The 25,762-nt window shown below is 42.2% G+C and overlaps 1 protein-coding gene across 9 annotated transcripts; it reads right to left on the bottom strand.

The window, feature by feature from the left end:
* On the bottom strand, positions 1 to 25,762 carry PHC3 (polyhomeotic homolog 3). Of its 9 annotated transcripts, none has more exons than XM_050308066.1 (15): positions 25,694 to 25,762; positions 22,712 to 22,859; positions 21,822 to 21,980; positions 20,329 to 20,406; positions 18,661 to 18,819; positions 18,112 to 18,210; positions 16,716 to 16,956; positions 14,368 to 15,224; positions 13,101 to 13,251; positions 12,768 to 13,021; positions 11,922 to 12,087; positions 9,997 to 10,111; positions 9,111 to 9,261; positions 8,808 to 9,024; positions 1 to 6,360 (listed from the first exon to the last, which is right to left on the bottom strand). In XM_050308066.1, the coding sequence occupies exons 2-15, from the start codon at positions 22,835 to 22,837 to the stop codon at positions 6,206 to 6,208; spliced, it is 2,928 nt and encodes a 975-aa protein (XP_050164023.1). In that variant the 5' UTR covers positions 22,838 to 22,859; positions 25,694 to 25,762; the 3' UTR covers positions 1 to 6,205. The 9 variants fall into 9 exon arrangements, with proteins under 9 accessions (XP_050164023.1, XP_050164024.1, XP_050164025.1 ...); XM_050308067.1 differs by having other exon boundaries at positions 11,931 to 12,087; XM_050308068.1 differs by having other exon boundaries at positions 18,661 to 18,786.

Genomic DNA, 25,762 nt, shown 5'->3' with positions numbered 1-25,762 from the left:
GACAAATGAAAGTAGCATTTATTTGTGAAGCACTGAACTCACAATACAATGTTGTATTGAAAGAGAAACTAAACGATGCTGCAGGTTGGTTAATCATTCCCCCAGACCCACAGGGAACGATGATTCACACCAGAACACTCGTTAAGAAAACTCTGCAGATAACAAAAGGTGCAATTACAAGCAAGTTTAAGCAGCATAGTATAAGGTGCTTTGTTTCAGCATTTGTAGGATGGATTTACCCATTAACAGACAGATCGAAGAAATTTCACTTCTACAGATCATAACAAAGGAGAGAATCTAAAATTCATTCACATGCGAGTTGGTGATAGGAAAGTGCTTCTTAAAAACGATTCACAAAGTGAGGATCATACTTTTACATAATTCACTGTGTGCTCTTCCACTGTAAAATTTAAATTTTGGGCTATAATTTACATTATTATATATCAATTATAGAGATAGATTTAATTGCAGGATTTAACGCTATGTGGGCTAAATTTTCTTATAAAAGAATATTCCAGTATTTTACTCCATAAGAATACACAATCACATCTCAATCATAAATTAATCTTACATTTCTGAAACATATCAGAGTCTGATTATTTTCTTTTATTACTTCACCCCACACAGTGCTTCTTTCATCCACAGTCTGGGGTAAATTCCTTGGAGGTTTCCACGATATAATGAAAAGGACACAAGCATTTTTCAGGAGTAGAAAGTGGTTTTGGGGGAAAATCTGTTAAAAAGGCCATCAAAAGGACAGTAAGTGATCAAAAACTGAATTTTAAAACTAGTGCAAGAAGAGGAGGCAACACTTAGCAACATATTTTGAAGTGTTTGGCACCACAAATTATTTCTTTTTTTTTTATGCTGGAAAACGTATTCGGAGGAAATTCTGCTTCCACGTTAAAAGTGGGAAAGCACAAACATTGTTAACTGGAAAAACAACCTTGAGCAATCACTCCCTGCTCTCTCAAACTGCAGTTGCTGTCAGTTAGTGCTGGAGGTGCTACAGGATAAACCATGGCTAAACACAGGGGTTTGACACAGCATTTCTTCAGGTTTTATATAAACTGGACACCCACTGAAATGGGGCTGCCAAAATATTTACAAAACCCAATTCCATTTAAAAACCAGCAAATTACCTCAAATACAGTAATGCACCAGGCATTTGAGAAGATCATGAAATAACTAATTCCTACAGACTGGGCAGGCAGGGGAAATTCCTCATTTAAAATTAATGTAACACCAGGTGAAGGCAAAGGTATTTTCCAGTCCATTTCAGGTGTGTTTTGCATGGCAAGTCTCACCCTTCTGATTCCCAAACATACACAGAACTGGAACTGCAACGAGTTGGGTGAGGCTGTCGAGGTGCTTTATTTATCAGTGTGGTTCAGCTGCCCAACCCCTAATTAAAGCTCCCACAACCCCATCTACCCCACCGTGACAGAACTACCAGAGCTGCTGCAGCGCTCCTAAAGCCATTTAAAGTTCTTAACATTCTATTTTTTTTTTTTTTACAGGGAGTCCACAACATGCAGCCAAAGAAAACATTTCAGATACTTTACAGCCTTTAATTCTTATAGGATTATTTGATATTAATGGTAAGAGCAGCTGACGTGTTAACCCTTAATGAGGAACTTCTGTACTTTCCTCATAGAAAGAATGTCTAACAAATCAACACTGATTTTAATGGTATTCTACATCTTTTCAGCTCTGAGTATTTGGCACTCAGAGATAAAACCCTTCACCTTTACACAGGTTTCCTGATCAGTACCGGTTTGCTCACTCTGTGACACAAAGACTACTTTAAAAAAAGGAGTTGAGTGTGCAGAATCTCTTACTGTTCTTCCCAAAAATGACTTTGCAAAAGGCTGCCAGAGGATGGGAACATCCTGGCGAGGTAGTGGAGGCCAACCCGAGCCTTCCCACAGGCTGCCTGGGCTCCACCCCCAGGGCAGATCCACCTCAGGAATCCATTCCATCTCTGCTTGGAGCCTAATCCCATAATCAGCACTGATACCCTCGTTTAGGATTAGGAACAACACTACAAACCTCCCAACAACCCTATGGACCAATACAGTGCTTTTAAAACACAATTAGAATGCTCCTCAAGTGTTACTTATTGCACTTCAACAGTATTTATGATCACTATTCTGTGAATGTACAATTGTGCTGAAGTTATAATTACTTCTGGAGGAAAATTCTTTTTAAATCTCAACACAGATATCACCAAGTTCTCTGATCACTCAGAGCTTACATTTGTCAGTGTGTAAAATCTCTGTTAAGCTGCTGAGCTGGAAGTTCCTGCACTGATACTGGGATATTAAAATGACAACAGTCACCTGGAATAGGCATCGGTTTTAGCTAACTTATTTTCACAGGAAAAAAATGAGGAAATGGATGTTTGCAGGACATAAACCTTTCATTTAAGGTATCTCAGGGACAAAAATCTAGCAAAGGTTTTCCCCTCCGTCAACAACTTCATTTCTGGAAAAAATACGATGGGTAGAAAAAGGGATTTACAAAGCTGTCTGTCTGAAAACCCTTCAAACACTCTCTGGTGATCCAGGACAACTGGCACTTTAAGTCAGTGCAGGTGGCCAGGTTTCTTCCCAGGAGTTTCCTGCTCCTGCTGCAGAGCTCAGTGCTGTGAGCCAGACGAGGCAGGGGAGGCTGAACACCCACTTTGCTCATTCATGTGTATTTCTTTAAAACCCCAAACAAACCCTGAAGTGAGACAAGTGTAATGATTCTAATTCTACTGGATGAAACCTTGACAGCCACATTCAGCCCAGTGCTCTGCCAGAGGGTTTGCCCTGAGCTAATGCTGCAGTTTGCACATTCAGGAGTAGGGCAGGATGGGGACCACTGGAGAAAAAGGAAGGGAAAAAGCCATGCAAAACACCTCCCTTCTGAGCAAAGATCCCACAACATCCTGCACTGCTTCCCATAGGGACTGAAATACTGCAGGGATTCCTGTGAGATGTAGCCCACAACAGCAGAAGTCTGAATACAGAAAGCAAAACCCCAGGAAATGAAGCTAATTAAAAGGATTTCTTGTAGATACATCCAGTGGGAGCAAGTGCTAAAAACCAGTCAATTAAAACCTGCAATACTTCCTCTTTTGCAAGGAGGTCCAGCCTAATGTGTGGGAAAGCCATGGAAAATGGCAGTATAAGCCTGGGAAAACCTCACCTATCTGAACAGCAACAAGTGGTTGGTATGTAAAATGGTTCTGGAGGACTATTAGTCTAAGTATTATATTGCTTTTTGAGTAAATTCAAAAGCTTCTGAAGTAGTCTTCAGTTGCACTTGGAAATTTTCCAGCCTATTTTCATGTACAAGTGTGCCTTTTTTTTTTTTTTAAACTGATTTTATTGACACAGCCCTGCCTGCAAACACTCCCACAGGAGTGCAGTTGTACCAGCACAGGTTAGTACAGCTGTGTCTGCTTTTAAGTTCCAGTTTAATACCAAAATAAGTGAGGGAGAAAAAACTTCCCATCTGCAGAAGGCCCACATTCTTAGTTGCTGCACTCAAGAATAGTTAAAGCACAGCTCACTGTCTGTGGCTCTCCCAAACCCAGAGGGAACGTCACGCACCAGAGCAGGAACAGATGTGCCTTTCTGGGGTCTGCTCTGAGCTCCTGGCACCTGGCAGTGAGCTGGACACAAACACAGGCTGGGGAAGCTCTCCTGAAAGCTGCCTAATAAAGCAAAATCAAAACAGCCATGAAAGTCTCATGCGTGTACCAATGATTAACTGCAGGTCTAAAGAAGACTCCTAAGTCCACGGTTTCTAATATGCCTTAAGCCATTATCAAACCACACTTACTTAGCCCTACTTTTTTACATCGCCTAAGAACAGTACAGTCAGCAGACAGGTTAAAAATTAGCCAGAGAAATTTCCAGTATAAAAATAATAAAACTTTGAGACAAAAGCCAAAGGATAAATATCTAAGGTATCTTTAGTCTTCCATCAGCTCATCAAAACAGAAGGTATCCTTTAGAACATATGTTACAGATATGCTACACTCTGTATCTTACAGAAATGCTACAAATGGGAACACACTGTCTCCATCACTGGAACATCTTTCAGATGAACACTGCCACGTGTTGGACCTTCAGCTAAGAAGTTTATTTTACAACAGTAACTGAAGACAGAAAAAAACAAATCAGAAAGTGCTCAGCAACTTCCCTCCAAAGTAAACCCAGGCCTCGATTCCTTCTCTCAAGCCTTTGGTGACATTTGGACAAGGGCTCTCACCACATCCCAGCGTGTAACAGCAATGGGTTGTCCTAACTTAGAGCCTCAGTGGTTCATAAAAATATTGATAATATCTGCTATTGGTAAGCTCAAACAGTTGTAATTAAAAACAATTATTCTAATGGTGATCTCCAGGAGATAAGGATAGAAAGTCTGTTAGTGGAAACAAAGCAATAGTCTAATTAAAGGAAAATGAAGCACAGATTTTTCTGTAATCCCAATTTACTCTTTAAAGTCATCAGTTAAATATTATACATAATAATCTGTCACAAACCTGCCTCTCAGCCAGTGTATGTGCATTGACTCCTTTTGATCTAGGGCAGCAGTTCTCAAACTTCAGGTCAGTTCCTCTTTTTTTTCAGGAATACTTTACAGTCCTCCCGAATACCTCCTTACACAATCACATAGAATGCATTAATTTGCATAAAATACAAAATACATTATTTGCAGACACGTACACATATTCAATTCAAATATACACAACAACTACCAGCACACATACCCTTCTTTCCCTACACAAGAGTTTAGGGATCCAGGTCTGTACACAAGGGGAGTGGAGCTGCAAAAGGGAGGGCACAGAAGGTACAAAATACATCCATGAACATCCGTGCACAGGTGATGGAGAAGCAAAGGCCAAGAAGGTGCTGCTGCCTCAGAGCTCAGGCAGCTCCCAAGAGCATCAGAAACTGGGGAAACGCGTTTGTTCCACAAAAACTCTGAGAAGGAAGATGGTGGGAGACACTAAAATCCCACTGCCTGAGCCTGCAGCATCCAAGACAAAATCTCCTGCCAGAGGGACAAAGCAGGGCCCCTGGAGATTCCTCCCAGAGCTGCCAAATGTTGGCATTCCTTCTGCTGACCCCCAGCTCTGGGCTCCCTCACAGCAGCAGCTGCTCCTCCAGCGAGCTCTGAAGGGGCCTCGTGGAGCAAACAAAGGTGCTTGGGAGCTTCCAGTGGGGCAGTGGGAATGCACTACAGGGAAAGACATGTCAGAAGAGGTATCAGTTAAAAGAACACGTGAGCTCTGCTGTCCCTTCTCTGCCTCCAGCCTCGGCAGTACCTCGTCTCGACACTGTTTCTGGCTGAGCCTTCAGCCCCTCCCACCCAGGCATTTGGGAACCTGAACTCCGAGTGCTCACCCAGCTCCTCAGGGCCCTCTCTGAACCCCCATTTGAGAACTGCTGCTCCAGCTTAACCAGCAGCATGGGAAACTCCAGACTAACACTTAATGCCCCCTTAGTGCATAGCAGCATTCAAAGAGTAAAGTACCATGTGCTTCAGTTACCTCTGGCGGGAGTGTCAGTAGCCTGATCGTGAGGATTTCGATGAGACATCTACATGGTTTATAGTATTTTACAGACTTCAAGAAAATACTATAGTGGCAGAGATGAGGGTAAGCCAGCTGCCAACCTACCCCTTACGAACAATTAGCTCAAGACTAAAAGAAACTCAGAGAGCACAACTAAATGCATAGCATTTTACTGGTACTAGTGCTTCCACAGGGCCTGTGGACACTTCTGTCAGTTCAGTCCAAACACTGCTGTATGTGGGGAAAAAAAAAACCTTTCAGAATACAGCAACACAATCTAAAAGGTGTTTAGATTGGGGTGGGGGCTGGGGTGTTAACCTTAAACTCATAAGATGAAGTCCATGTTGGGGAATATTTAACCTATCACAGCGTATTTCACTCCGTGTTTTTACATGAAAAACTTCAACTCAAAGTATTACTCAGGCTTTACCATGAACCTGTTGGGTTGTTGGAAACTACAGAGGACTACCTGGTATAAGCAAAGGAACATTTTTAAGTCCTTATGTGGGGAACACCCCCTCAATTGTAACAAAACATCACAGTAACACTCATGCCACAGTGAAGATGTGGGCATATTACTGTCAGTTCTGTCACTGAGAAACTGTTGTTTAAACCTTCATGTTCACCCTCCTAGGATTCCTTCAATGAATTGATACGTGCACAGATTTTCAATGCAGGTCCAAGCTTAATATTCATTGCACTCATTAGGTGATCCTCCTTCAACAAAAGGAGAGCTTGTCCATCTATTTCTTGTGCTCTAAATTCATCTGCAATATCTTGACAACCTAAAAGGCAACAAAAAAATGGAATTATTGGGTTAGAAATGTGCATTCTTAGATGCAATGGTTCTGGCCACACTAGAGCTTCTCAGCTACACCTTTTCCAGTTCCCATCCCTTTAGCCTGTAGAACCTGAAGTCTATGCAAGAAAACAGCACTGACATAGTAATCAAGAGCATAATTCAAGTTCTTTCCAGCAATAAAAAGATGTTATTATTCACTGCTATAAAAGATACTATGTTCTACTGCTCTGTGCAACTCCAGAACATCCACACAGCTACCACTTCCAAAAGGTGTTAAGTCCATTTGTGTTCCACCAGTGGGTTAAGGAAGCACAGTTTTGATTCATGGGCTTTAGCATAACCATCTCATGAAGATATTTATCATCTATACAGGGCAGTAACTCACTTCACAAGTACAAATTTAGACTAGCTGGATCTTTTCACTGCATTAAACTCTTTTTCTGAACATGAAATAACAAGGTCAAAATTACTCTAAAGAACTCCTTTTCTACCCAGATAAGAGCAATTAATTTCACATCCTCTTGTATGTTCAGATTTAAATTCTAACAAGAACAGATAATCTAATTTCCTGATGGATTTACAAATGTGTCCAAGACAAATGGAAAGGAAATGTGGAAGGAAGTATTGATATCCAAACCTGAATTAATTTGGATTATTACTCTGTAAAGGTTATAACATTCAAGGCTGAGAAAAGGTGGCTTTACACAAAGAATAAAGCACAACTTCTCTTAATAATTTCTTAAGCAGACCTCATGCAACAATTAGCTCCAACATCATCATAAAGGTTTTCATCAAAGTCATTTTGGAAAAGCAGAGGATGGAAGTTGAATGGATTTCAGTTCCCTCATCCAAGCACATCTGGCTACTCTTAAGCACTTTTGCAACTGTTTGTTGTGCAATAACTCGGCCATATAAAAAAAAAGGATGGGAAGTAGATGACTATATCGAACAGAATAAACCCCAAAGTCACCAATAAACGTGAATGTAGCTATGGAACAATAATAATTATGGCCAGTTGTGAATATAATATTAATTGTTTAAAGAACTTTCTTAAAAATTATTAGAGAAACTAGGCCTTCATATAGATGGTGATAATTATAATAAATTTTCATTAAATACAGAGAGGTGTAAAGGTAATCAAAGATTATCTTTTTTATGGAGTACAAAACCACCCCAGTTCCAGCTGCTGCTGAAATATTCTAAAATAATGAAATATTCTAAAAAAAAGAAACTACATTTTAAAAATAACATTTTTTGTTTCATACTTGCAAGTGAATTATCTGCCACTTCAATTACTCTAGGATAGGAGCTGCCCTTTATATCCAGAGCTTGGGATCAGTTACTGGATCACCTGGAGCCTCAAATCCATAAAAACAGTAACTCCAACCAAGACTGATGTGACACAGCTCAGCTACAGGAACATCAATGATCCTGTCAAACCTGAGGAGCTTTGCTTGTTTTTCCAGAAAACCCTGCAGGTTCCCAGAAGCAGATAATGTAACTCAGCTGCAATGAACTATCAGAAGAAAAGCACCCCGAGGCTTTTGCTGATCTAAGACAACTCTTTACTCCATTCTTTGCCTGACCTATAAAAGATTATCTGTCATAACCCATGTGCATGGCTTAGCAGTGAGGATTTATTCCTTACAGGGTATCAGCATGGCAGGATACACAGAAAAATGGTTTAGCACACCAGGAAAAGGAGAAAATTAGGAACAAAGTTAAGCTGTGTTTTAATGGGTAAGCAACAAAAATTCTGGGATGACTGCTACTGTGGAGACCTGCTGTCCCCTGGAGGGGTTACAGCACCTGATCAGACAGATTGGCATCCTTGGGAAAAGGTGGGGATGACATAAAGGTAACTGTGAACATCGAGCTAAAAGAAAAGGTTTGTAAATAAAGAGAAAACAGATTGTTTTTTTCTGAGAACAAACTGTGCCTACCAGTAAGCAGAGCCTCTAGGCAAGAGTTCTCTGAGCAAAGCTGTGCAAAATAAAGTTAAATCTTACAGATGCAACTTGCTTGTTCTTTTTTAATGCTTTTTATCAGGATAGGTCTTTCAAACTTCTCAGAAATAACACTGCTCTTGCTTTTTCTACTGAATAAGCAGCAAGTGAGGAGGGAAGAACTGTACCAAGGAGGAAGTGTGTCTGACCTCCCTACTGACCTCTCAAGAGAAGTCAGACTGAAGGAAGGAACAGCTCTAATCTCCATCAGCTGGGATGCAACAGCAGAAGTGGGACTAGTTCTATCAACATGGCATTTGTGCTGAAGGAGCAAGCAAGAGCAAACAAACCACATTCCAGTCTCTGTGACCAACTAAGGAGTACCCCAGTGCTGTAACCACACCACCTCCTCACCACAGGGATGCTACACAGCAAGAACTTGTCTGTTATAGAACGAGAGAGCAAGGTACTGCACACAACATACCGGGCAAAGAATGGATGAAGGCCCAGACTTCATCCACAGTCCACACCGAGGGGTCAGACTGCACCGCTGGTAGCAGGTCGATGCTCTCTGGCATTTTGCGGATCCTCAGCTCCCGCTCCCTCTCGCTCTGCCTCCGCAGCCGGGTGGTCATGGCCGTCGGGACAGCGTCCTCGTGAGGAGCCAGATCCTCTTCTGCAGATGGATAAGTAATTGGAAGCTGGAAAACGCAGTACAACTGCAGTATTAGGCTTTATTTGCAATCCCCGAAGCCGTGCCATAGTTTTAAGCAAATGTTCCACAGACCTGTCTAAGAAAATGCTCTCGTGACGCCCCCTCAGGGCCGCTCGGCCGACGCCCGCGCCGCCCAAGACTTTGGCTATCTGACTTCCGATTCCAACGACTGGTCTTGTCTGATGGAAACAGCCCAAATTTCTTAGTGCAACTAAGGCTGTGCCTAAAGAAGTAAGATATATTCAATAATGCACTAGTGGTTCTTTGGACTGAATGCAATCAAGTAACCGTAAAATCACAGGGTTGTAGAAATGCTGCTTCATTAACACAACAGCTGTCCCAGCAATAAAAGAGAAAGGTATCTCAGAGGCCACTTACTCGAGCCCCTCATCTCGATGCAGGATCAAGGACGCCTAGACCATCCCTGGAAGATGTCTGTCCTTCCCATTCTTAAAATTTTTCCATGATAGAAATACCTTTGCATTTTATCCCATAATACAGTTCTGCTTCTCCGAAATGTCCACTGAAAACCTGAAATCATGCTGTGTATTTTGGGTCCATTTTCTCTACCTGGCTGATACCCAGTCAAAGGAGGGTGGAGGCAAAAATCCCACGTTAAGGGGCCAAACCCCTTCTTAAATTTCTTTCACTGGTGGTGTCCCAACAAGTCCCAAATGAAAAATATAAACTCCCACTACTTAAAATGGGAATGTGGCAGACACAAAGAGAAAGGTCACCTCCAGGCACAAGAATGCAAAAAAAAAAAAAAGAGCTAAGTGGTGACTAGAAATGGGAAACTATCCCCCATTTCCAAAACATCTGGGATTAAACATCAGCTTTCCAGCTGTAATGATGGAAGACTTTACATTCACAAGTTGACTGTGAATTCTTCCTCTCTTAAGCAAGAGAGGTTAACCCATTAACCAGTTAATGATAAGCAATAACTAGGCAGAGTTACCTTTTGGCACAGGATGTGGAGCAGAATCTTTTTGACCGTAGAAACTTACTGGGATACCCCATTTTCCCACAAAATTCACACTTCAGAAGTTCATTTTCGATTTCATCCAGTCCCTCTAAAGAAAGGAGTGAGGCATAAAGAAGTCAGTTGCAATGACACAAAATTATGTTCACCTTTCTCACCTCAAGCAGGAAGTAGAAGATTTTCAAATATCTAACACATTTAATTAAATCCTTTGGTTAACAGACAATTATGGAAAGCTGATCAAGCTGTAGATTTCATTCTCCGTGGAAAAGATCTTGAGTAAACTGAACCTCACTGAACCATCAATTAAGTTGTGCAATGAATTTAATCAGGTTTTTTGCTGTATTTCAAGCCATCCATGAGCAAGTATGTCCTCAAACTCAGCAAACAGTTAACTGGAGTTACAGTCCTCATGAATTACTTTATAAAGAGTTCATTAAGAGAACCAGGTCCTCCACAGTCTAAACTCAAGCTCTCCTGTAATGACATAATGCAGTAACCTTTTAAATACTTTCTTTGAATAAGCAACTGCTACAACCAAAGGGACTTGTGAAAGCAAGGAAAACGTTGGATCTTGGATCTATGGAACACTGAATCTAAGAAAAGGATAAGCTGCATGTAAGAAAAAAAAAGGGTAATGGCACCTGCTGCTTTGCAGCCTCCTGGTACAGAATGTTTTTCTGTTTCTGGTGAGATGAGGTGGCTTTTTTCCTGCTCCACAAAAAGCTCCAGTGCAGCAAAGAGCTGGAAACACCCAAAAAGGGTATTTGAAGTGGTGATCCTACCACAAACACAATCACACCCTGGTTTACTACAAGAAAATCTTGGCTCAACTTCTGCACATGTGGAGGCATCTTGATGTTGGATGTTTCCTACTAGCTCATCTCATGAGCAGTTACAAGTTTTGTACATAAACAGCAGCTGTCAGGAACAACAACTGAAACCAAACCCATGAATGTTTGAGGAGTTCCAGAAAACAGACAAGCTGTTTGAAATCTGAGGAACAGTGTTCATACTGAAAACTGAATTAGCATCTAGTGTAAGAAATTAAGGGCAAAATAACTATTGCAAAGAGAGCTTCAAATCTTTTAGAAGATACACCAGAGGGTAAAAAGTTAATTTTGTTTGAAATGTATCAGGTGAAATAAGATATTAAAAAAAAAAGCAAAGTAGGAGGGCTACAATCTATCAATATTTCCTTCCAGAGCAGAGGTACATATTGCCTGAGCAGCAAAGTAAATCACTCTCAATCAAAAATCCCAGCCATGTTTACTCATCTTCACTACCAATAAATACTCTGCTTCAATTCAGAGTGCTTTCTGAAGCAATCTTCCCTGATGCAGACCTGGGGCAGCAGCAGGTACTGGATTTGTCTCTTCTTCCTCTGCTCACTGCAGTTTTTATATCAAATTAAACAGATCACCAAAACCAGCTCTGGTGCAACAAAGACTCAAGTTGTGGAAGAGAAAAATCCAGAGGTGGCTAAAAAATTCTGAAAAAATGTGTATTTACAGAATAACTTGGCTTTTCTAGGGCAGGCCACAGTTTGATTTCCACACACACAAGGCTATCTACATCTGGGTTTGAACAGTAACAGTGGTGTTACACACCCCAAATAGTTGACTGCTGAGTTCTAAGAAGTCCAAGATGATGATTGTGTTGGACACTGCATGGGTAACTCAGTTTAGCTCATGAGTTGTGCTGGAGGTCATTGCATTCTAAGCAGGACAAGTGCATAATGTCTGGACATTTGTGTTGCTGTGCAGTGAGCAAAGAACACTTGAAAACAGTTTATATGAAAGACAGTGTAAATACTGGAGGAAGATTCCAGACGTACAGACAGGATGGGATTCTGTACTACACACAAAACTGAAGAGGGAAAAGTGGATATCTAAACAAACCCCACAGACCTTCTGCAATCATATCCTCGATCTCTGTGTCCGACGAGTTGTCTGCGTGTTTTGTGTTCTGCAAGTCTGACTCCACACACACAACACTCATGATCTGTCCCTCCACCAGCAACCTTTTCTCTGCAGGCTGTTCCACCAGCAAAGATGAACGACTGACCTATTGCAACAAAAGCAGAGCAAGAGGGAATTACTAAAAACGGTATTTGTGACTTAGCAGCTGCACCTGAGAGGTTGTCCAGTTTCTGCTCCCTATCCATGAATCATTCTGTGGTGCCAAAGCTCCAAATGCCATTCCTCCAACAAATAAAGACTCACTTCTGCTCTGCAGACTGTGCAATTACATTTACCAAAGGAAGAAACACATTAGACCTACACAGCTGAAGGAATGGTGAAATGAGATGCACATTAAATTAGTTAATGAGGTAGGTTTTAAATTGGCCATTCGTGGATTTAAAATTTTCAATAGTAATTCCTTACCAGGCACAGGACTAATCACACCCAGCCCACTGAGGAGTTTGCCAGTGCTTTAAACAACAAGTTGTAACATTTTGGAATTTTAACACAGACTCAGCTCTGAGCTTTAAATTAAGGTATCACTAAAACTGAGGAATCAGACAAATGAAAACCATTACTCCAAACAGCAGCCTAAAATCACTCTCTGTAGTTATCCCCAGATATAACTTACTACTCAACTCACCAATCAGCGGAAAAAAGGTCAAAACAAACATCTGAAAAATAATTCAAGATCTGAACACCTACTAGCCACAAATATCATCCTTACAAACAGTTTGTTTGAAAGATTAGTAACAAAAAATTCTTAGCAACTTCTACACTCACAGGGAACGGCTCCAACCCCTCCTGGATCACAAAGCCCTCGATGACGTGGGTCAGGATCTGGGGTTTGACAATAGCCTGTGGAGGTTTATTTTCTAGGCTAGGAATGCTGTTGGGCATTGAGGTGCTGTTGCTCCTCGTCGTCGCTGCTGGAAGCAGAAGAGGTGGTGGTGGAATAGAGGCATGTGAAGGGTCAGATGGAGATTTAATTACTGAGGCACTGACTGATGATGTCACTGAAGGCAGCCCCCCGTGATCTGAAAAAGATAACAAGGATGTTATGTTTTTATCACTCATGTCCAACCACTGCTACCTTAGCTGGACACTCGTCCTCACCTGACAAAGGATCATCTGAATTCAGGGCCTCTCCATTCCCCAGGGTTATGGCTGGTGGAGACAAGGTGGGGGGTGTGGGTGTTCTGGCCATGTGCACACACTCGGAGTCCTCGGGCATCTCTTCCTCACACACATTCTCCACTTGGTAAATCTGCACCCAACAAACTATTGCTTTAGACAGATTTCCATTCTATCCTAATACCTTAAAAGAGTTGCATAAATACAGTTTTTAAAATAAATTACCAGTTCAAATATGCTAATCTCCTAATAAAATACTAGTTTCCAAACTGCACACCTAACAGTGAACTTTGAGGACATCACAATGTCTATGAGAGCAAAATTAAAGTATTTTGTTACAAATAGCAACATATAAAGAGAGCAGAGAACTTGACTTTTTTGATATCTTATCTGTACAGTCGACTGTATTTTTATTTACACACACATTTGATGCTGTTTAAACACATTTACAAAACATGAGTTTTGCCTGATTGCTACATGAAATATCACAGTTGAGATTATTAACTGTTAATGTAAGTTAAGAATGAACACCACACCTCCTTCCTTAACCTGTTGATAGTCCCAAAAAAAAGCCTACAGGACCTGCTGATTCTTTTACTCAAGTTAATCTCATTAGCACGTTACCACTCAAGCCCAGCAAGGCCATCTTAAATGCATTATTTGCACATCATTTTATTTCACTGTACATGATTTTAGCTCAGTGACTGAAGCCAAAACCTCCACTTACAAACTGCACACGTCTAACACTGAACCAAATTAAATGGCACTGATGGGGGTTACCAAGACAGCATGCAAAGTTCCCCTATTCTTTTATGATGAGGATATTTGCAATGTTAGCACAAAATTAATTATCCAGAACCTTATTATCTTAATAATCTGCTACACACCTTCACATTTAGTATAGACATGCTTCTCTTACTAAAAATTTGGAATGCCTGTATTTGTGTTAAGATAAAGAGGTAAGAGCTTACAGTCCATATGGGACATTTATAAAAATTCATTTTAACATAAGCATTAACATATATTTACTTTTTTAACTTTAAACATACTGCATGATGATCCATTGATGATCCATTACAAAAAGCCAACAGAAAATAAACCACAGGAAAAACGCCTATCTGTAGTCAACAGCTTTCTTCTTGTCCTGTGTCTGGCACCTGGCTTAGCTCCCTCTGATAGTCAACGGTCCAGAATCACAGCCCTGGAGAAGCCCAGGATAAAGAATAAAGGATGCAACGTTACCACTTACCACTGGAGTTTCAATGGGAACCGATGGCTGCACCTGTAGGTTGACTGCAACAGTCTGTGGCGGTGGAAGAGTTTGAAACGGCAGCTGGACCAGAGCTTCTGCAGCGGGAAGTTCTTCCTCAGAAACCAAAGTGTTCTGAACCAAAACCTGGCCCTGGGACAGAATTTCAGGCTGCACTTGTAAAGACTGCACAGACTGCAAGGGCAGCGGCTGAATCTGGGTGGACGACGCCGAGAGCTGGGGAGGAGCCGCCAGGGGGATGGGAGCGGACTGCAGGGCGGGGTATTGCTGGTGTGGCGCGGAGGGCACCAGGCCGGGCTGCTCCACCGCCCCGATGTGCACGGCGGGCGAGGGCGGCAGCGGCAGGTGAGGTGGGAGGCTGAGCGGAGGCGCCCCCGGGCGCACCGGGGTGCTGGCAGCGGCCGCAGGGGCCGCCGGCTCCGGCTGCAGCGCCGCCGGCACCAGGGAGCTCCCCTGCGACTGGATAAGGGCTTGGGGGTGAATGATTATGGTGGGGGACTGACTCGGGGAGTGGGACGGCGGAGGGGACACCACCACCGACTGCTGCGCTGACTGTGACGGGGTGGGAGAGAGCGTCAGAGGCGGGGGATGGAGGTGGATCGGGGAGCAGTGGGACGGGACGCTGCTGGCAGCCGGGGGGAGCCCGTGGCTCGGCAGGGGCAGACAGTGCTGGGAGGGAGGCGGCTCCTGGCCCGAAGGAGTCTGGAGTGCAATCGGCTGGACTTGCTGCTGCTGCTGCAGTATCAGCTGATGATGGGAAATCTTTGGAGGTGGTGAATGAAGTGGGATCTGCTGATGCTTTACTAGAGAATGAGGTTGCAATGGAGAATATGAAGCTGTCAGAGAAAAAAAAAAACAACACACCTGACAATTAGTATTTCTTTCTTCAAATCCTGAAAACATTATAAAATACTTCAAAAAGTTTTCACTTTAAAGATCAGCACAATTTTTTCAACACTTAAGATACATGTTTAGAAATATCTTCTTGGACAGTATGTAGTACACAAGAACAATTTATCAGGGAAATATATCCATTTCCAAAGCAAGATGCAGCAATGAATAAAGAAACATAGCCATGCTTTTACATAAATGTACTTTCTAGATAAAAGTACATAAATTTATCATTTTGGAGCTAGTTCTAAGATTACTGTTGATCCAGCCTATGTTTATTATGTAGGCTTATACTTATTATGTTTATCTATTTAAGTTGATCTGGTTTATTTAAGAATTTCATGTGACTTTAAATGAATTTAACCTTTGCTTTGAAATAGACTGGAATAGAAATTATAAGCATGTCACAATCAGCAGGATTTGTTGGTAACTGCTAAGTTAAAAGTTTACCTAGTCTCTAAAAATAGTATAATCTAAAATTCCAAGAATTCAGTATAAATTTAAACCATTGAAAGTATTTACCTGAACTTGAACACACAAACTGAGAGGTACAAATCTAAAAACAGTGCAGCTTCCAGAGATACCCCCTTTAAGTGAGCCAGTGACTCACCAGTGATTCCTTACAGCACACACATTGTCCTCCACACCCAAACCTCTTCTTGCTTTGTGTTGTCCACTTGAGAGAAAACTCATTTATGTAGGTTTTTTATGATTTATTGTGCTACTAAGGATGGATTTTTTCCTTCCCAAACTGAGCTCTGAGAGCATTAGGGCTCAGTACCTGCAGAATGTCGGCCTCCAAGTCCCATTCTTCCTCTAAAAGCTGCCATCAGCCAAGCTAAATTCCACAGGATTCAGATCAATTGTCTAAACTACCCTCACTCTTCCAAAATAAGGATGCCAAGATGCAAATAAGGGGCATGCAATGGAAGTGCTTATCTAACCAAGTGCAGGTTATTTACATTTCTCTCTTAATACAAAATACTAAGATTCTGAGCATTATTTACCTATGGATTTATAAAGGTACTTGATATAGGAACGTCCTGATGACACAGACAAGGCAGAAAAAAACCAAACAAACCACAAACAAATAGGTTTTGATGAGAGCAAGAGGCTTGAGGTGGTTTCAGACCCCAGAGATTGGGGATGACACGACCTGACAACAAGTATACACAGAGACCAGGAATTAGAATAATTTTTGTGCTGTGATTCAACTGTGCATTGCAATTGCCATATTCCTGCATCACTGCCTCTGCTCAGTCAACATCCTGTGCAACACCCAATACCAACAATAAATAAATTTACTATTAAAATTTCAACTCTATTCACGTGGAATATCTGAAAACTCCGCCAGAGAGCACTGAACTCTGACAGAACTGTAATACACGCATTATCTGAATGAAAATCAGATCCCTGTGGCTCCATTTCCCCCCTACCTGGTGTTATCAAGTGGTGGATGCTGGACGTGCGTGTGACCGGCGTGCTCCGGCACTCCGGGGTTGGGCTCTCGCCTTTCCTATTGCTTTCATTGGGATCCGCTTGGCTGCCCTTGGAACTGCTGATGGGTTTACTGGGGCACAGGGACAGTGACTGGCTTTGAGTGCTGCTCTTTGGTGGGCCATTCTGGGAACTTGACAGCACCCCCAGCTTCTGACTGCGCAGCGTCAAGTTCTGAACCTGGGAAATGAGCAAAACAGGAAAAAACCCAAACTATATAAACTATATAAAGGTCCATGACAAACAGCAGGTAAAAACAGCAAAAAAAAAAAAAATTACGTTTTGTAATGCTTCTCATCCCATGTGATCAAAAGAATCTAAAAATCTGCATATCAAAGTATCTTTCAAGCCATAAAATTTAGAGGAGGATAGGGATCTTTATTACTTTGGCGATAAAGAAAACACAGAAAAGTCTTTTGTTCCTTATTGAACTTCCAAAAGTAATGGAAATTTTTTGTTAATTTGAATTAAAACTTTCATTTTTCTCTTTTATTGTGCATTCAAAGTGAATGACCCAAAACATCTTAAGCAAAAGCAATTTTATCTTCATACAGACACTGCACAAGTGCAGTGGTCTGTGAGTGAGCTTCCAGACAGCAACACAAAGCAGATCTTGGGTGGTCAGTGGCCTCAGAAGCTGCTCTGTGTTATCCATGCATTAATAACACTGAGACCTTTGTTTCTACAATGATACTAATCTACCTTTCCCTGACACCTCCAGTGTCACCTGAAACAACAGGTTTGCCTTCTGGAAGTAAATCAGTCAGAGATTATTTTTATTGAAGTCTGTTATATCACAGCCAGATTCTGTACAGAGTGATCCCAGATCTCCAATCCTACATGCTAAGCTAGAATTTTGTTTTCAAGGGTAACGACTTATACACTAATTTACATCATATTTACATGAAAAAGAGGACTAATTATTACCACCATCCACTATTTTGATCACATGATCCCTTCCTCACTCAACATTTAGCACTCCTGTAATGAACAGCCAGTTTACACTTCACCTCTCAGTGCTCAGTGTGTCCCCACAGGACACGTTCAAACCCTGCTCTGAAGACAAGAGTAGCTGTTTCCTCACTGGATGCATTTACTGCAACCCTACCCCTGTGAGTACAACTCAACCTTCAGCACCTCTTCCCAGATAAGGTGACCCACCTGAGATATCCACCAGGGGGGAGAGGAACAGCTGGAGTTTGGCAGGAGCTCCCCAGCAGCTCAGCTGCTCTAAGGTCTGGGCTGAGTCATTTTTATAAGCACGAAGTGTTTCCTTCCTTTCAATTTTTGGCCCACTCTACTGCACAGACCTTCCATAAGTTTACACAGGCTCACCTGAGTAGCTGCAGACTGACAGGAAGATGAGGAGGAGGATGAGACAACAGGAATGTCAGACTGGACAGCAGCCACAGTGGTCGCAGGAGTAAAAATAAGCTGTCAAGCAAGAAAAAAATACATGCCAACAGACTGAAATTTTTAAAATCTAGAAAAGAAATGCAGCACCTTAAGAAGATACATAACTTACATGTAGTGATGCACAGATTCTAAGATTCACTTTTTTACTGTTAGATTAACTTACTCAAAGAACCCTTTATCATGGTAGTTTTAAGTAAATGAAACTAAAAGACAATAATTTAAAATATTTGTTCTGCATGTTGAGAAAAACCTTTGAGATTTATAAATACACCTGGGATATGTTATACGACTTCCCCTGCAATATTGCAAATGGGTGAAACAAAGGCAAGAGAGCAGCCCAACGTCTACTGTAACAAAGGAAGAGAACTCAGATCTTCCAGTGTTGCCACAACGTTATTTAACAAGCAGAGCTGTGGAGACAACAGGGTTGGACCTGAGCCAGTCTTACTGCCTGTAACCCAAACTCACCATCTGAGCTCGCAGGTACATCTGAGCCTGGCTGGCACTCAGGGTGGGAGAGGTGCTGCCCAGCAGCATCGTCTGCTGGGTGATGCTGCTGCTGGTGGTGTTGGAGGTCTGAGAGCGGCTTATTATCTGTGCAGGTGTGGGAGAGGTGGAGAGGTTAATCTAAGGAAACAAAAATATTGCTTCTGTCATGGAAATTCAGTCGTCCTACGGTCTAAAGCCAGAAAGGCTTTGACAAGCATGGCAGGGGCAGCTGAAATCTCTGAACTGGAAAGGTATCAAGAATATACTGAGCCAATTGTCACAAAACTGAATTCTGGCAAGATTGTTCGTTTTGGTTCTTAAACTGCAAGCAACCACTTTGCAGTAAATAATAATAAGCAGTTACGAGTATAAACAGTGATAATATGAAGTCTGAAAAATATACCTCATAGAAATACACATTTACAGAATAAGTACCATGAGCCCACAAGTTTTAACAAAAACACATGAATTTTAATATTGAAGTATTTTTTATATTGAAGTATTTATCTGCCTGGACTGGTATCTTCTGTTAGGCTTGTTATGCAACCTCATCAGGATACTTCTTTGTGCCACCACATATGGACTTGAAATCCTCATTTTACATATGCACATTGAAAAATGACTGAAGACTACAACTTTCTCTAATTTCACATTAAATGCTCCTCAACAACTGCTCTGTAGCATCTTCTCAAAAAAAAAAAAAAAGCTGTTGTGGTTTTCTTTTTTTTTCATTTCTAACAGAGTTAAGTGCCCAGCTCTTTTTCATCACTTACTTAAAAGATTTCCTTGAAAAACCCCAGCCCAATTATTCTGTTAGTTTAACATCAGGCATCTTTAAAGACTTCCCCTCCTAAATTTAATGAATGAATGATTTTACTTCTAACAACTGTAAGCCAAGCCAAGCTATGAGAGCTTAAAAAAATACACAGTTAAATCACTGAAGCTATGCACTGGAGTCATGAACAGCTCGAGGGGGTGATTAATAAGCAGGATGTCTGTAGGACTAACAAATCCTACACCAGACAACTGTAGAACTGTAAAGACTGTGCAAATTATATGTCTGAAGATGCCACTGAAAGAAATACAGCATGAACTGAACACAGAGCTGCTCACAACTGAGACCCGAGCACATGCCTAGATTATGGGAAGTGAAAGTGCGAAAGAGATGCGTGATAAAAGATGATAATCAATAAAAGAATGAATGCCATAAACATTTAATCAGTTTCATAAATATATGTGAGCATTGACTTGGATTCTTTAGATTTGGTGCTCTTTAATCATGGATACACAGTTAGGATTTTAATCTACTGTAGAGCCCTCAATAATGTGGAAAATCCAATAAGAAATTGAGTAAGAGTATGAGAGCTCAGGGAGTGACTCCTGCAGGAGTTTGAACAATCACTGGTGCTTGTGGAGTGAGCAGCTGCCCCTCAGAGCACCAGGAGGGGTCTGGGACTGGGGAAGCCAACAGTGGCCAGCAACAATAGCAGCCAGCACCCAACACTTACTACAGAGCCGTTCACTGTGTCTGCAATAGCAACCTGAACTGTACAGTTTTAAATCCTGAAATATTTCTGTCTGTCCCAGGAGCCAGGGAAGAACCAAGCAGGGTTGGGGACGGAGGGAGGGCTGTGTTCAGTTACGTACCGAGGTCTGCGACATGCTCGACTGCTGAGTGACACTCCCAGGGGGGGAAGAACATTGCCTCCCACCTGACAGGCTTGCCTAAATAGCAAGAATAGGTGTCAAATATTGAAATCAGAAAGGCTTTAAGTGTTGTTCATATTATTGCATAAACCATGAGAAACATCCCTCTCTACCTTTACCTCTTCTCTGAGTTAACAGTAAAAATAGTTTCCTCAGTGGAAATAGTTTTCAGCAAAGTGCACTCTGCACTGTGGAATCCTATCTGCAAGGTGCTAAATTCCTCGAACTCCTACCCAATTTCAGGCATGAAGGTTCTTTCAGATCAAGACTTGAACAAAAACTACCAGAGGCAAAGTCAGGCTGTTAATGATGGAGTTTACTGGTCAGCTCACCACCTGTGGTGCTCAGATCTTAAAATGTGACATCATTGAAAACTGTCATTGTTAAAACTCACATAACATTTTTACTGTAATTAGACTCCTCAAAAAATAAATCAAGCCTTACAAATGCTGTAAAGAACACCCTCTTATTCCAGAATGGTAAATTATGGGTGCACATCTAGAGTGTATCACAGCAGGCTATTCCAGCCCTTCTGATGATAGAGGGACAGGATTTAGGTTTCTGTATGAACAGACCAACACCAAAACCTCTCAGCCTCCCCCAGCCTGCTTTCCTTTGCTCTGTCTCAGTAACTGGATATCCACACACAACTCCATCACAACAAAAAAAGACAAATCAATATATTACCACAGTCTAATGAAAAAAGTATAGAAGGAAAAGCCAGCCAGGAGCCAAAAAGAGCCAGTCCAGTTCTGACACCAAGCAGCCATTCCCCCGAGGTCTTTAACTCCATTTTAGCATTTCCATGAGTAAAATCATTAACAACCACTTCTCTCTCTGCAAAATCATATTCTCAATCTAAGGTCAACTGAGGTCAAAGGAAATCTTGCCACTGCTTGAGTTCAAAATGGGTCTCCTCCAGTGCTCACTAATGTTAAAAGCTGTGTTTCAGAAATGAAATGTCATTTACCTCCTACATTTTCACACTCAGAGTTAAAACTGAATTTTTCTATTACTTGTAATGCAGCCAGATGTGAGGCAAAACACACTAAGATGTTCATTATTTTTATTTGATTTCACTAGGATACAATGCTATTTATTGCTTTCCCCATCAACATTTAGAGAAAATCATGGGATGAAGATTGAAGTAGTCTATTTTTAATATTTATTACTGCTTGATGATTTACATGATGCATTATAATGCATGCAATAAAGCATGGAATGGTTGCCTACTGGAGCATCTATACCACTGGACAAAACCCTCCAAACAGTCTGGAGGAAGATACACTTTAAAATAACAATGTCATTAGAACATAACAGTGAATCATGGTGAGGCTTTAAGCTCAGGCACTTAAGCTGTTATTACGTTTGACAAGGACTGTAGCCCTACTCTAGATAATACACCGTTCTTTGTCAGCAATCTTCACTCTCACCTGTGGAACAGTTGCCAGACTCTGAAATTGGGTACTGCTTAAGTGCTGCTGCTGCAGAGCAGCAGTCTGCAGCATTAGATGCTGCTGTTGGGCTGCATACATCTGCTGGAGGTACTGAGCAGCTGAGCTAGGAGGACGATGCAAGGCCTGCTGAATAACCTGTGATGAATCAGTAGGTAATTAATTACAATTACAAAGCACACACCATGCTGACATGATGTTGAAGTTTACCTGTACAAGGAGACACAACCAAATAAATTCTTTTCACACCAGTTATGTAAATGCTGAACTTGCTCCATCACTGTTCTTGCTAAAGAACAGTATTTTCAGTATATTCAGTATATTCACGCTCTCAAGGACAGCCTGACAATACAGCATCATTCCCAACACAACATCCCAGCCTCTCAGCTGCTTGTCAACACATCCTACACCATGTTCTGCTTTCTGAGAGACCAGGGTAGTGTGTGAGAGACCCAATTATCAAACCCAACACAATGGACTGTACAGAGTTCAAGGAGACCTGATTTCAAGAGAAGCAAGAGCTGGTGGATCCCACACATACACCTCTGGATTCTTGCAGTCAGTGTTGCTCAAACAGCTTTATTTTGTAAAGGCTTATGTTAATAATCCACACCCTCAGCACAGGATGAACCAACCAAACTTTCTAGTGTAGCACTTCCCCCCTCCCTTATTTGGGAGCCAGGTCTGTACCCTGCACTATCCTTAAGTGGTCTGATATCCTTCAGTAGACAACATCTCCTGAAAATGATGTCAGCTGTGCAGACAGACAACAGCAATTAAGACTGGGAAGTCAATCCAGTGTAAAGTGTTGTGCAGTGCCTGCACTGAGAGCTCTGTACAGGACAGGAGAACACCCCACAGCGCAGTACCTGGACAGCATGTCTGTCGGAGCCGCTGTAGACGGAGATCTGCGGGAGCGCGGTGCGGGAGGTGGAGGTGGTGGTGACGGTCGTCGTAGGCGCAGAACACGTTGTTGTGTTTGGTTCATTCTCCATCGCTGTGCAGCGCCCGCCCAGCCTGGCAGCACAGAGAGAACAGTGAGCACAAACACAGGGCCGGCACACCGTGATGCTCAACACAAAAACCTGCAGTTTTGCTGAGATAACATAACAGAGTGTTTTTAAATGGATAGGATTTATAGAATCACAGAATGATTTGGGTTGGAAAAGATCATAAGTTCATCTTCCACTGGCTCAGGTTGCTCCAACCTGGCCTTGGACACTTCCAGGCATGGGGCAGCCACAGCTTCCCTGGGCAACCTGTGCCAGGGCCTGCCCACCCTCACAGGGAACAATTTCTTCCTAACACCTAATCTAAGTTTGTAGTATTTGCTATTACTTGATGAAATTTACCGAGAAATGCGGTTATAATCTTAGATCCATCAGAAGTTGCAGTAAAGAACCAGCTCAGAAATACATGCAAGATTTCCAGCCAGCTACAAAGGAGTGCTGCCATGTCCCGCTCCCTCACAGCCCAGCACTGAACTGCTGGTTTATCCTGGGCAAAGGAGAAAAACCTGCTCTTGGTAAAAGTCACTGGTGGCATGTTTTGTTTGGAAAGAGAGGGAAAGAACACATGGAAAAATGCTTTTTACAGCATTATCTCACACAAGACAGCAAGAATCAAGGAAGAAACTACCTATCCAATCACCTCAGATGATTCTCCCCAGCCTGGTGAGAATTCCCTCTGCTGCAGAGTACGATCTCTCTCCGAAAACATCATCTTTAAAACTGAAATGAATCACAAACCTCGATACACGAGGGGTGTTTACTTTGGTTTCTTTTTCAGTCTTAGTACTCTAACAGGAAACAGCATAGTAGCTGTTTATTGCTCTTAGAAGGATGTTAATAAAAGGAAGGGGGAGGAAGATGTGTTTCCTTCTTACCATAAAGAAGGGCTCAGAGAAATCATCAGAGAGAGCTGCAACGTACTGGGAAAAAAGCAGCTTTGCCAAGTGCTTAACAAACCACCCATTGGATGCTGCATCAAATGGGAACATAATTAGGAGTTTCAGCTCTCACAGCTGGAAGCAGAACACCACAGTGCCAGGCTCCACCTCCACCTCCCAAAACACGACTGCTCTGCGAGCAGAGCTGCACGTGATGCTCCAGCTCCTGGGTACCTGCAAGAACTAAACTTTAACGGATGGATGGTCACCTAAGGACCTCTTGCCCACCATCATATTGGATCCTGGCGTGTATTTTGCCATCGAACAAAATTCATGGCAATGAAGGATGCCTTAAAAGTAGAGATTTCCCTGCTATCAGAACTGAAGCAGCAGTATGATCTGCTGTTAAAAATTCAGCTGTGCTGTGCATTACCGATGCCATTTGTCTGCCTACATCAGGGCACAAATTAACACACAGAGGTTACCACCCCAACTGCAATAAAACCAGCATCACTTCTAAAACCACTTTACATTAATTTCACATAATGAAAAGTACCTCAAAAAAAACAGTCCCGTTTCCTCCAGAGGACATTAAAAGCACTTCAAAATATTTACACCTACAACTTGTCTAGCTAGTTTTTGCAAAGTTATGCAACCAGTTAGATGAGCCTAAGAAAACAACACTGGATGTATCATTTCCTTCATTCCCAGCCACATTTTTGGATGTGTTATAAACAAGATGTGCAACATATCCCACTTGCTAACTATTCCATCACGAGTTCACCCCATGAGAGCTGTTAATCCTTTAGCTCCAAGTGTCTCACTTTCAAAAATAACGCACTGTCACTGCCCAAGCTGCTCCCATAACGGATGTACAATGAAAACAGGAAAGAGCTCCTAAAATTTTGCCCAGCATCTCCTCTGACACCAAACTTCAAGCAGGTATGAGATGCTAACTTGGGAGTAAAATTACTCATTTAATGATGAAGACCTTGCAGAGATGCTCCCGAGCAACTGTAACTTAAAAGAACCTCCGTAATGCAAAGTAAGTTTTAGAAAACACACTAAAGTGACTTTAAACAACCACTACGCATTCAAGTAAGCCCAAAATACAAAGTAAAACAGAAAACTATATTGAAAATAAGTGTTTATTCAAGCAGTAACAGTACAAGACACCACATAACTTCAAACTGCTGTGCATAATGTAAATATTCAGAAGTTTTCCTGCTTTATATTTTTTTGGTGAAAGCAAACATCTGAAATAAAAAAATATCTGCTATTCTGTGCCAGTAAGGTGAAATTACCTTCACAGTGGACACGAGATGTCACTACTCATGTTTTAGAAAGTTTTGGTAAATGCCATGGTAATAACAAACACTGCCGACAACCCACAACCATTACAGTTATCTAAAAATAGTCGGGGCTTTTTTTTTTTTTTTCAAATATATACAGTTTATTCTTATTCTTTCCATTCACAACCTCCCACTACAACTCCAAGGGTACAAACCACAGAAAAAAAAAAAAAAAAAAAAAAAAAAAAACCACAAAAAACTCCCAACACCAAAAACCGGAAAATTTCCTCCAAGCCTAACCACCCACAGGCATTTTGGTATATGGCAGAAGGCACTAAAAGAAATAATAATGAAAAAAATGGTAATAAAATGACAATAAAGCAAATAACGAAGGTATGCTCTGTGGGAATACACCCCACGCCGCACCGCGAACCGGCCCCGCGACCCCGAGGCCCCCTCGCCGATCGCCCCCCGCCCGGACCCACCCTCAGCCCCCGCCTCGCCCAGCCCGGCCCCGCCGCCGCCGCCCCCTCAGGGGAGGAAAGGTGGGCGGGCGGGGCCGCCCCGCCGCCGGGGCGCGGTCAGGGCGCGCGTTCCCCGCCCCCGCGGCCCGGCCGGGGCCCCGCGGCTGCCGCTTCACCGCGCCCCGCGCGTCCCGCCGGGACACTCGCCTGGGACGCGCCGCTCAAGGCGCCGCCGCCGCCGCCGCCATTTTCTCGCCTCCCTCACGGGGGAGGTGC

The sequence above is a fragment of the Myiozetetes cayanensis genome, unplaced genomic scaffold, assembly GCF_022539395.1.
Source record: "Myiozetetes cayanensis isolate MyiCay16 unplaced genomic scaffold, myiCay2020 scf13, whole genome shotgun sequence".
Classification (NCBI taxonomy): Eukaryota; Metazoa; Chordata; class Aves; order Passeriformes; family Tyrannidae; genus Myiozetetes; species Myiozetetes cayanensis.
This window is presented reverse-complemented; position numbering and strand designations above follow the sequence as displayed.